Below are 12,698 nucleotides of genomic sequence, written 5' to 3' on the forward strand. Positions count from 1 at the left end.
TGATTAATGCTTAGGCTCTATCTATTCTAAAATCCGCCCATTTTTCTTCATTAGACCAAGTACTTAGATCTGCAATCCACTGGGCTTCATAAGCCCTTTTAGAGTTCCCTCTGTTAGGCAGGAGTAGCGCGATACAGACTAGTAATTAAACCCTTGCGTCTGTTATAATGCTTACACAGTGCTTCACATAGGCTCGGGTTCTTAAAACCAGCATTTTTTTTCCTTTAATGAGGCTTTTACATCTTTTTTGAAGACATTGATTGAACAGATTTCTAGATATACACATATCTCATGTTTAAATATTATCATTATCAAGAAACTATTTTGTAACCTTGTGAAATCAGCCATGTAACAAAATGAGTTAAAGTGGACTTGCCACTTCAAAGTGGATTTGTCATCTTATTATTTAACAGTACAGCATATGCTTCCTATGTTTTATGCTAGTCCCTTGGTTCAGAAATTGTTAAAGACTGGGGTGAAAAATTTGGTTGGATGAAGACAAGTGCTTGGACTGAACAGCCAGGGCTTCCCAGTTTTACTGCAAGTGTAAAACTGGCCTCTTGGGTTAAGGGTCTGGATATGCCTTTGTATGAACACACCAAGGCTCTGCACGTGGATTCCAGGCAGGGCCATCTTAACAACATTATGGGCCCCCGGGCAAAGCAGTGCACCAGGGCCCCTAGAAATAGATATAGATATATACAGATACAGATATAGATATAGATATATAGAGATAGAGATAGATAGATGTACTTGCTCAGTGACCCTTGAAGGTTTTTTTTGCAGGTTTTTTTCTTTTGCAGGATTATTTATTCTCATTAAGAACCGTGCCTATGGGGCCCCCTTGCCCGTGGGGCCCCCGGGCAGCTGCCCATCGTGCCCAATGGAAAAGATGGCCCTGATTCCAGGTCGTTACTTCCATCTGCAGTGCTTACTCTTTCCAGGAGGTCAGCACCAAACCACCATAGCAAACAGACTTTATATGGATATCTTGGCCCTTCTAGCTGTTTAGCTTTTTTATGTATCCCCTACATATTTACCACTTGCATTCTGTACAGAAAATCCAAATTCCCGACATTACTGTGCTTATCAATGTGAAAGCTTCCCCTTTTTGTCATTTTAATACTATGAGTCAATTCTTCCTATTAATATTATTCTCTGTTGGAGAATAAGTCCAAGAGACCTCCTCTTGGACTTATACACAGTCCAAGAGACCTCCTCTTGGACTTATACACAGTCCAAGAGACCTCCTCTTGGGCTGTGAGATATTAAGGACATGATTTTCAATGGCTCCTGGCTTTTTGCCAACCTTCCATACAAGCCAGTGTTATGAAAAGCTCTTGTATGGTGGCTTTTCAGACAGCAGTCAGAGATAGCTGCACATTAGCTCAGTAACTGTGCCCAGATGCTGCAGGTTATTGCTAAGTGATAGCATCAGTTGGGTTGCTAAATTATCAAGAGGACCTGCCCACCAACCAAGATCACACCATTTGTAGTCACTCCATGAACACAAGCACGGTATTAAGTTGCAGCTAACACACTAATTATTGTCTGTTTATAACAGCTATACTGGTAAAGTTACACAACAGTTATGAAATACATTTCTATAAACCTGTTAAAACAATTTAAGCAGTTTTAAAACTGGTCTAGGCACTTTGCTGGTGGCTTGGGGCCTGGAACTCTGGTGACATGGTTGCTAGCAAGTGTCTAATTACCAGGGTGGAATAGACTGTGTACAAATGAATACCTCCCAACTGTCCTGATTTAGGTGGGACTGACCCAATTAGAGGACTGTGTCCTGCTGCTCCAGCCGACACATCTGTTATCCAGGGGCTGGCTGGGCCGGTCCCATAGTGGGCTACCTTGGGCTGGGTCACTGGGCCACCTGCATTTTTTTCCTTGAAAATAGGCTGCCTAGTTGAGTGTGCCCCCTGAGCTAAAATTTGTCAGCCCTCCCCTGCTGACACCAATAGGCTGGACAGTTGGGAGGTATCTCTCATTTCTGCTGCTGTGTGTAGCAGGGCAGCGATGAACAGATGCAACTCGCACCTGCATCTGATGCAGCGGCATTCGAAGGGTGATCTTAGGGTAGGAGATTGTGGTGGAATGCATACATTGTCCCAATTTGGACAATTTGAAAAGCACGTATGCAAATGCAACATGTTCGGCGTTATATTTTATTTTTAGGATTCTTGGTATGTAAAAAAATTGGGTTCTCTATCTGACAGATGGTTCATTTAAAAGCGAGTCTTGCATTAGTTTCATGATAATATGACACTAGGAGGTATTATTCTTTTGGCATCTATGGATATTGCAGTTACGTTGGCAGTGCAAAAAATCAAATTCCTTTATTCACATCTTAACAAATTGTAAGCTACAAAGGAATAGATGCTCTCTGTGGATAATAATGTGCGCCCAGATGTCTGCAAAATCATAGAAATGGGAAAAGAAGCCCTACTTACAAATAGGTTATATTTTCCTTGCAACATTGTGACCAATTATAATTTAGAACTTCATTTACTGGTAGAACAGACCAGAATGCAAGTTCTTATAAACCCCAGATACAGTAGGAAAACAAATTTGTTGAGCTTTCAGTAATATCTAAGGGACTATTACTGACAGCTTTTGGAATCAATCAAGTGCATGAGGGAGCCTATTAGCAATGTTTCTTAACGCTTGGGTAATTAGCTTTGTACTGCCCACAACTGCCATTATATTTATTCCAAGGTTCTCAAAGTAGCAGAGCTGTTTAAAAACAACATGAAAATATCCAGGACGTTAATTTTATGAATAAAATTTCCTGAATGATTAACAAACTCTTATTTTCAGCCCAGTCCACGATTCCCTATGATAACGAGCACCTGTTACCTACATACAGTGGAGGCAACCATCTTGTGGCTGAATCAATATTCATAAGAATGCAGCCAATCAAAGAAAAAGTGTCAGCCCTGTGGGACTTCCTGAGTATTGGTTCCCAGTGTGCTAATCTTATTTTCTGTAGACTATGCCCAGTTTTTTATTTTCTTAACACTCCCTTTCCCCCTCTCGGATCATCACCTTATTAGCTACAAGCTCTTCCCCAATACTATAACCTCTCTGCTGTCAAACTCTACCAAGCCTCCTCATACCTGCAGAAATCTTAGCTGTTAATTTTTAATAGTTTTCCACCTCTCTCCAACACCTTCTTTCCACAATCGCTACATTCTACTCCACTGATATGGCATTACCTCATTTTCACCAAACCCTGGCAACAGCCCTTGACCAAGTGGCTCCAGCGACTCTTCATATAACTTGTTAATTTCGATGTCAGCCATGGCACAATAAAGTAACAAAAAATCTGCAAAAACTTTCTCGCAAAGCAGAACGTCACTGTACCTCTAATAATTTCTTCACATATACTGCTATCTACCACTCCTATCGACATGATCTGGACAGTGCTAAATAAACATACTTCCAATCTCTCATCTCACACTTTTAAATCTCTTCTCAACCCTCCCACCCCAAACTCTTCAGCTACTATCAGTGCCCAAGATCTTTCTTACTACTTCAAGGATAAGATTAATAAGATCTGACTTGAAATATTCTCATCTTCCTTGACAAGCAACAAGATCAATTCCTTCCCAGCACTCTCTGACACCCTCTCTTCATTTGATCCCACAAATGAAGATGAAGTATTTACTCTCTTCTTATCTTCCTCCTCTACCTCCTGTCCTCTTGGTCTATTCCCTCACAAATCAGTAGATCCCTGTCTCTTGTTCTCATCCCACCTCTAACTAAAATCTGTAATCTATCTCGTTCTCTATTGGTAACTTCCCATCATTATTGAAGCACACAGTGATTACTCCTATTCTGAAAAACACAAAATTCTTACCTAAACGCTCTCTTAAATTAACGTCTTAGCTCCCACAACCCTCCAGACTTCTTGAGAGAATTGCCTACACTCGCCTCACACGCTTTCTTTCCTCACACAACCTATTGAATCCTCTTCAGTCAGGCTATCGTTCTCAACACTCCACAGACACTGTGTTGACTAAGGTTGACAATGATCTGATCACTGTGAAATCTAAAGGCCATTACTGTCTTCTAATTCTCCTGGATCTCTCTGCTGTATTTGACACTGCTGATCACTTTTTTCTCATACAAATGTTACAATCCCTAAATCTTCAAGACACTGTCCTATCCTGGTTCCCATCCTACTTATCTAATTGCTATTTCACTGTTACTTTCTCTGGATCCACCTCTGCTCCGTTTCCTTTATCAGTTGGAGTACCACAAGGCTCAATACTAGGTCCTCTGTTGTTCTCTATATATACCACTTCTTTAGGAAAACTAATAAGCTCCTTTGGATTTCAGTATCATCTCTATGTGGATGATACCCAAATGTATCTGTCCTCTCCTGATCTCTCCATCTGTGTTGGCCAACATTACTGACTGTCTTTCTGCTACTTCACGTTGGATGTCCTCTCGCAACTCACACTCAATCTTTCAAAAACAGATTTAATAATATTCCCACCCGCTAGCAGACGTTACGTACTTGGCAGTCCTATTTCTGTTTACAACATGACAATAAATCCCACCCCACCAGCTCGCTGCTTAGATGTAATCCTTAACTCAGAACTATCCTTTGAAAAACTTTAATTTATGCACTCATCATCTCCTGCATTGACTATTATAGTTCCCTACTTACTAGTCTTCCCCAAATCAGACTCTCACCCCTATGATCTATTTTGCATGCAGCGACTAGATTGATTTTCCAATATAAAATACTTCTAATAACATTCAAAGCCATCAAAAAAACTGCATCAGCATACATCTCCTCACTGTTGTCGTCATCATCAGCAGCTTTTTATATAGCGCCACTAATTCCGCAGCGCTGTACAGAGAACTCAGTAACATCAGTCCCTGCCGCATTGAAGCTTACAGTCTAAATTCCCTAACATACACACACACAGACCGAGAGAGACAAAGATCAATTTAATAGCAGCCAATTAAACTAATAGTATGTTTTTGGAATGTGGGAGGAAACAGAGCACCCGGAGGAATCCCACACAAACATGGGGAGAACATAAAAACTCCACACAGATAAGGCCATAGTCAGGAATCGAACTCATGATCCCAGTGCTGTGAAGCAGAAGTGCTAAGCACTAACCCACCAAGTATTCTTTAATTCTCTTCCTCATTGTCAAAGCTATACTTGTTAAGTCGTTTTGCTTGCATAATTTCTCTTGCTTTGTATTCTTACAAACAACAAAATCACTGTGCTGCCTCACTTGTCTCAAAATATCTCCCAATTAGACCCCTCGGTTGTGCACAAGATCTGCGTCTCTCATCCACACTCATTACGTGTTCTAGTCTTATAATGGTTCCTGGTGAATTGGCAGCACTCTTCTGAGCACACATACGGATCTGGTTGCTTATTTTAATTTATAGGCCAATTTGGTACTTTTCAAACACATTTTCTGACCATTAACCAACATGTGAAATGAATGATATTTCTGAATGATCAAAATCTGGTCAAATGGGATTTGATTATTTAGAATTGAAGTTCATTTGGCAAATGACACAAATTAGTTGAATTAGTGAGTGGTATAGTCTCCATAATCAGATTGAAATAGATCAGATTATTTTATTGGACATGATGGAAAATGTGGTCATAATATGGCCAATATTAGCCAGTGACCACTTGAACCTTGTCCACAACGACTGGATGTCATCCAATTTGGCACCTATATGTGTTGCTAGATTGAACTGTGATTCTGTCACTTGGAGCTCAAGTTGAGGTTTAGAGTCAGCTGGGTTGGCTACCACATGATAAAACAAGAGATCTGGGGCCTGATTCATTAAAGATTTTAAATGAAGAGGTATCTTATTTCAGTCTCCTGGACAAAACCATGTTACAATGCAAGGGGTGCAAACTAGTTTTCTGTTTTGCACATAAGTTAAATACTGACTGTTTTTTCATGTAGCACACAAATACTTGATAGCTTATTTGTACACTGAAATTTATAGTTGATATTTGTGTGCTACATGAAAAAACAGTCAGTATTTAACTTATGTGCAAAACAGAAAACTAGTTTGCACCCCTTGCATTGTAACATGGTTTTGTCCAGGAGACTGAAATAAGATACCTCTTCATTTAAGATCCTTATTGAATCAGGCCCCTGATGTGTATATACAATTCTATCCAATGCACAAACCTGAGCTGATGAATCAAAAAACAAATGTCCCTGGACAATAGAATTCTCAGAAAGGTGAATTCCCCTCTAACACTCTGATCCTGTCATTCAGTAGATTTTATTTGTCAGCCATTGGATGCACATTGCCATTGGTTATAAAGATGGCACAGCTTGATAAGTGACTGATAATACATTTTTTTCAATGTTAGGTTTTCTGAAGCGAAGCACCACATGGTAGATTTGTTTGCGTTATAAAAAAAACCTAATTATTGTTCAGAGGCTACTTACATTCAACTTGAACAGTACCAATACATCCATTTGGGCATCAAATAGATGGGAGCATCAGCAAGAAATACAGAAAAATAGTAACCTTATATAGGTTAAATTTGTTTTTGGAAAATTAGAATAAAAGGACATATGAATACATATAATGCTGCAACTGGATGCTGAGTTAAGTTTGTGAGAATGGAGTCAAGGGGACCAAATTGTAGAGGAGAAAGTACCGTAGTTCCTCTGTATTAGGTGAAGGATCATTTTTACATGCGCAGACGGCTTTTGGTGCGTGACTGCCTCTAACATATTTTTATTGCCACTCCAAATCACAGTTCAGACTGCAGGCATCTTGTTCCGCCTTCACAATATGTAATGCGGAGGCCCCAGATTTATTGCTGCTAATTTTACAGTCAAATAGCTCTGTGTTTCCGGCTGACATTTTTGAAGTTAGTAAGTAGAGGAACTGCAAAAGTTTTTTGTTCTTCATAATTGATAAAACTGCAATGTTTTCCATCGTTCTGAATAATGTTAATGTATTTTAATATTATATAAATAGAGATGAACTATAGACTGGGAATTCAATGGGTTTTGAAGTATGCTGACAATACTTCCTTTTACCTGCACATAGTGATCATGGATTTTGTAAAATATATCACAGGAGCACTCATAAACCCTATAAACATGAATAGAACCTGGACTTCCCACCAGCTAGGTTGTATAAAGCATTGCATAAAACAGTTAGATGTTTAAAAAAGCAAGGAAACCCTGTCAGTGAACTCTTCATATATAATATAAGGTCTGTTATCACCTTGACATTAAGTAAAGTTTAATATAGTATTACCTCGCCATTCCATTACAGACAGCTGAAGCCAAACTCACATTTTCAGAACAGTGTCATCACTGGATCTGCCAAAATACTGAAATTCAGTTAGATTGCTGTGACATCACAGGATCAAACCATGTGGGTGGATCAACCAATTTGCCAAGTGCACTCCTGCAAGTCAACTCTTCCAAGCTGTCAGCTGCTAGAGAAGTAACTTCCTCCCAACATGGCAGCCTGCGCCAGAGGAGTGGAAGTGGCATGATGGTAACATTGATGGTATACTTTACTTCAGTATAAAACACTTCAGTTGTTTCTGGTATATTATTCAGCTTAGTGAAATACAACCTTTGATGTGTGCAGTAGTGGCTTTACTCACTCTGAGTGGAGGAAATATTAATATTTACATTTATTTTAGGAGGTAGTAATGAAGCAGGGGCACTGCTGTCATGAGGCAAGGTGAATATCCCGTTTTAGGAGGCAGAGTATGGGGACAGCAATCTGACCATCTAACTTGTCCTAACATTATGTCTGCTCCTTCATAGGCTGACATCAGGAGGAGTGTGCAGTGACAGCAGAAGGCACAGGGGAATCCTGGTATAGCTCATTTCTCTTCCCCGTATCCCTCAACTCCATCTTGTACTCCTCAATACTGATGATAATGGGGACTGTAGGCAGAGAGAAGTTCAAGCATTAAGTAACCCAGCTGTAAAGTAAATATTTTTGGTGGTATTGAGGCAACACCCATCCTCTGGCGGCAAAAGGGCCAGAACAGCCCTGCACTGACACTTGTTTAAATAAGAACTCCAGCCAAACCTTACAATCTTGTAATGGGTAAAGTTTACTATTTTAACACTATATCCATTAGCTTACTTGTCATATACCATTTCCCTGATCCACCAGCTCACTGAAGCCACCAACAGTCCAGTGACGGTCTCCTGTACACTAGTCCCACTCATCTTAGTCAGACAGGCATAGCTGTTTCTGATTCCCCTCCCCAAGTGCAAGTGTGTGCTGGGAAGAGCACAAGGGGCAGGCAGCGAGAACACGTCTGCCTGTTTGAGTAAGGCCAAGCCATACTAGTTTACAGGAGAGCAGCTGGGAACAGTTGGAGGCATCAGTAACCTAGCGGATCATCTCAGCGGTACAACACAGGTAAATAAAATAATAGATTTAATGTTAAATCCATTTAATTCTAGGTTTTCAGTTTTAAGTGGAATTCTTTAGGAAATTAAGGGCTCTACTTACATAAATAAAAATGACAGTTGATCAAGATATATATAAGATATATATCATTCTGAATTTATTTGTGCAGAAAACAAAATAAAATCAGATTAGGGCCCTCTCCTCTCTTGATCCCCCACCCCTACCCCTAAAGACTTTTTTTAAACACTAGTTGGTTAGGGACATTAGCAACTAATGTTTATGTTTAATATTACCATATCTTTTGAAATCAGAATATTCAGAGCAGTGTGTGTAGTCGCACATGTATTGGGGCATAGTTAGGGTGGTGCAGTGGCGTACATGTACAATTACATAACGTAGTAGACCAGTAGTTATTTGGGACTGGATGAAAGGGTGGAGGAGACTTGAACTAAGGTAACTTGTCCAATTAGAGATGGGAATGGGGTTGGATTTCAGCACTGGGAGGAAAGGATACTCATCATGAATTTTAGAATATTAAAATGACACATTGATGGTGCTGAAGAATTCACAATGCAAAACTTCACCATTGCCATAACAATGATATGAGAAAAAGAAAATATAATTAAATGATTAGAACTTAGACAGGCCTTGTGTCTTGATTTGTGGGGAACTGTCTAGCATGGTCTTCCAGCTACCCCATTACTTTAAAGGGGGGAGTTTCTATGTCCAGTCAAGTAGGCTGGGTGGTGGAGGAAGGAAGGGTGGTCTCTCAGATCCTGTGTTATTTAAATAGAGATCTCTTCAAAATATCAGGCATAGAAGTGCCTCTGTTTGTCTTTTTTTTTAATTAAAAATAAATAAATCACTATTTTGGGATTGCCTAGTAAAGGTTGTTTATTAAACAATTGCTTTAGTGTCACACCTGGGCATAAATCCCAACTCTGGAGAGATGGAAATTGGTACAGGCTGTGTGGTCATGTCACATTTGGGGCATGGTACACCCCTGTGGCCTACCTAGCACTTTTAAAGCTCTTGGCTGTGCCTTTCCCTTTCCCCCTTCCCTCCAAACACCCTCCCAGACTCCTGATCTGAAGGACACAATTGTTCTAACCGAGCAGCAGAACAGAGCCTTAAAATCAGGACTGTCCTGCCTAAGTTGGGACAGCATGAGTGACTTACACCTAATAAGGAGACTACTTTCTCTGCTCTGCTCCTCCTACTTTCAGCAGATTCATGTTTCAGTGCTGTATAAAGGCATGGATCTGCAGGACTTGGAGGAGCAGGATAGAGAGTGAAGGCTCTGTACTGGGTGTAATTCACAAAGCCTACTGGATGGAGCGTCATTGAGAGTAAAGTGATAGGCTAATTAATAGCCTATCAGTTTACCTGCACTGCTGTGCTCTCCAATAGACAGGCATCGCTGGGATGGGTGAGCAGTGCAGCTGTCTGTTATCTCCTCAGCCCTACCACAAGTACATCTAAGTACCATCAGGGGTGTGGTTTCCAGGGCAGGTATAGCAAGGTATAGAAATAGATTTATAAAGCGTGGTTGATGAAAAATACTATTTAAATATTGACTCTTGAATGAAAAACATAAGTGTTAAGCACTATAAGAACTTGTTCAGGTTTTTGATGCATACAATCTTATCAGTTGATGAACCTATTAAACAATTAGCCCTCATTGATTAGTAGAAATGGTGTAAATGAGCTAAGAACAGATATTTGCAATTGCAGAAAAAGATATTATGCCTGTTGCAGAATGTCTGTCTCTGACTTTTTTCAGTTGTGTCATTTTCTTGGTCCAAGAGCTTGCAATCATGGCCTTCACCTGCTTACTTATTATCGTCACATGAATCTTGTCACTATGTTGGCCTTTCCAGGCAGATATGTTTGACAGTGCTTCAAACTGGATTCCTTGTTATAATAATATTTTCCATTTATATTTAATTTTCTTCTAAAGCCAAAAACACTGTGGCACATCAGTACCCTGGCTTTGCAGTCTTCCCACAGAACCATGTTACATAGGCAAATAAGACACAATTCATAGTGCGTACCTCCCACTATTGATGTTGTCCAATTGGGAAAAAGCACACATTTGCAGATAGAAGGGTATACCAGTGGCAGTGTGTCTATAATTATCCATATTGTATATATGGCTATGTATAGACATTTATTTGTTAAAATTGTTTGTTTTTATATGCTGTTGTATTTATTTATTAACCCTTACTTATATAGCTTTACCATATTACACAATGCTTTACAGAGAATATTTAACCATTCACATCAGTCCCTTGCCTAGTGAATTGTACATACTTTAACCCTACCAGAACCAACACACACATATGTTAGTTTCACTAGAAGCCATCAGGAGATAATAGAATATATGTAATTGTAAAAAAAAATTACATGACCAAAATAAAGCAGTAGATGGCGCTATTGTTGTTCTTGATTGGTTTCTCTATGCCTGATCTTGTTTTATTTATTTATTTTCATCCCAGGGTTTTGTATCCAAGCTTGACACATTCATCCACTGGTTGCAAGATGCTATGGAAGCCACAGAGAACTGGACTCCTCCTCTGCCTGAAACAGAGGCCCTACAATTGTACCTGCACACACACCTGGTGAGGAGATGAAAACAAACTGTCAGTCTCAATCTGTCATCATTTTACACAGAAATGGAAAACATCTTATCATTTGATCAGAGATAAGGCACATTGACTGAAATACCAATAGCTTTGTAATTATATGCAGAAACACCGTTCTGATTAATTTTTAATGTCTTTACATTTTTACTTTCCACAGCAGGAATTTATTTTCAAAATCTTTGTAGTGCATCAATTCTGCAATCCAGGTTTGCAGCTACTGCATCATTTGTTCTACTCAGTCCCTATCTGGATAGCTCAGTGTCTGCTGTGGGGCAATTCACACTTGTTATTGACAAAAGAAACCAATCGTTAATAGGGCATTTTTGTAAACAATATTTATATTCATGAAACCAATGTGCAACTTTCTTTTTACAAGAAGCCACTGACAGGTGGATGCAGCCATTTTCTGTGCTGAACCAATATGTGGAAGAGCTGCAGCTTATCATTTCAAACCTGCCAATTTGAAATTAATATTTTAGTGTCATCATAGTGATCACAAACCCCAATAGCTATTTCAGGATGGCGATAGCAGGGAGGGCACATTATGAAAGACTGTATTTAAATAAAGCCTTAATTTGTAATTGGAATGTTCTGAATTAATTAATTTCTAATATTTTTTTAAACATTTAATCCTGTTTCTTTATTATTTTTTTAAATTTATTTCACGAATCTGGATCTGAAAGCCCAAATCCAAGCTTCCAGTTCTTGTATTGGCTCACACATGTTCAGGTGGAACAAAGACCGGCCGGGGAAGTAGTAAGAGTCCTCTTACTGCTGCCAACCTGTATTCCCAGAGCCGTCTTAACGAATGGGCATGCTGGGCAGTTACCTGGGGGCCTATAATGCTGTTAAGATGGCCCTGAGTATCGTTGGTGGTAAATAAAGACATGAGAAGATGTTCTATCACTGCGACAAGCAGCAATGGGGAATCTTCCATGTTGCCGGGTTTCATTAAATATACAACTTAGCTTGTCCAATAGGCAGGTTAGTCTCTTCAATAAAAAACAAATGTTATCAAAGTGGTTGAGGTCATGTGACTTAGCAGGTTTGTTATTTCACTAAGGGGCCTATTTATCAATCCTACTTTTCAAATCCCCCAAAAACGGCAGCATGTTTAAGGATTGTCTAAATTGATTGTTAGGGCATCGGTCCCAGTGTCTTCGAATTGCAAAAGCAGTCCCCATAGCTCTCTATGGCAACTGCTATGCAGAACTTATGCCGATGGCATCTAAAGATGGCATTAGCCATTGAAGCCTACGAAGAGAACATTGCAGAAGGATCTTCGGATCACCTCCTCTTACTTGCTCTCCCCTCCGGTCACTATCACAAAGTGCCATAGCTGTTTATCATGAATTCTGTCCCTGCAGAACACTCTTAATAAATGTTCACGATCGTTCATTCATTATCATTGTGATAAAGAATGAAAATGATTGTGGCAAAAAAGTGGTAGATAATAAATTTGCCCCTTAGAACCGGTAACATCACAGAGCCATGGCCACATTTCCAGGAGATACTGCTTCCTAATGAACTGACAAACTGCATTCTCAATGAACAGAAGCTAGGGTTACATATCTATAGTGTAAAACGTGTTAACATTTTTTCCTCTAATTATAATCAATGTGTCAGTAAGAAGGGTAT

General features: G+C 39.6%; 1 protein-coding gene across 1 annotated transcript in view; it reads left to right on the forward strand.

Annotated features, from left to right (window-relative positions):
- Positions 1-12,698, forward strand: part of AKAP6 (A-kinase anchoring protein 6) — a 165,619-nt gene that overhangs the window by 63,007 nt on the left and 89,914 nt on the right. The window contains exon 5 of the mRNA XM_075192675.1: positions 10,914-11,036. Coding sequence (XP_075048776.1) covers positions 10,914-11,036 — 123 coding nt within the window. The remainder of the gene's footprint in view (positions 1-10,913; positions 11,037-12,698) is intronic.

The sequence above is a fragment of the Mixophyes fleayi genome, chromosome 12, assembly GCF_038048845.1.
Source record: "Mixophyes fleayi isolate aMixFle1 chromosome 12, aMixFle1.hap1, whole genome shotgun sequence".
In the NCBI taxonomy this organism is placed as follows: Eukaryota; Metazoa; Chordata; class Amphibia; order Anura; family Limnodynastidae; genus Mixophyes; species Mixophyes fleayi.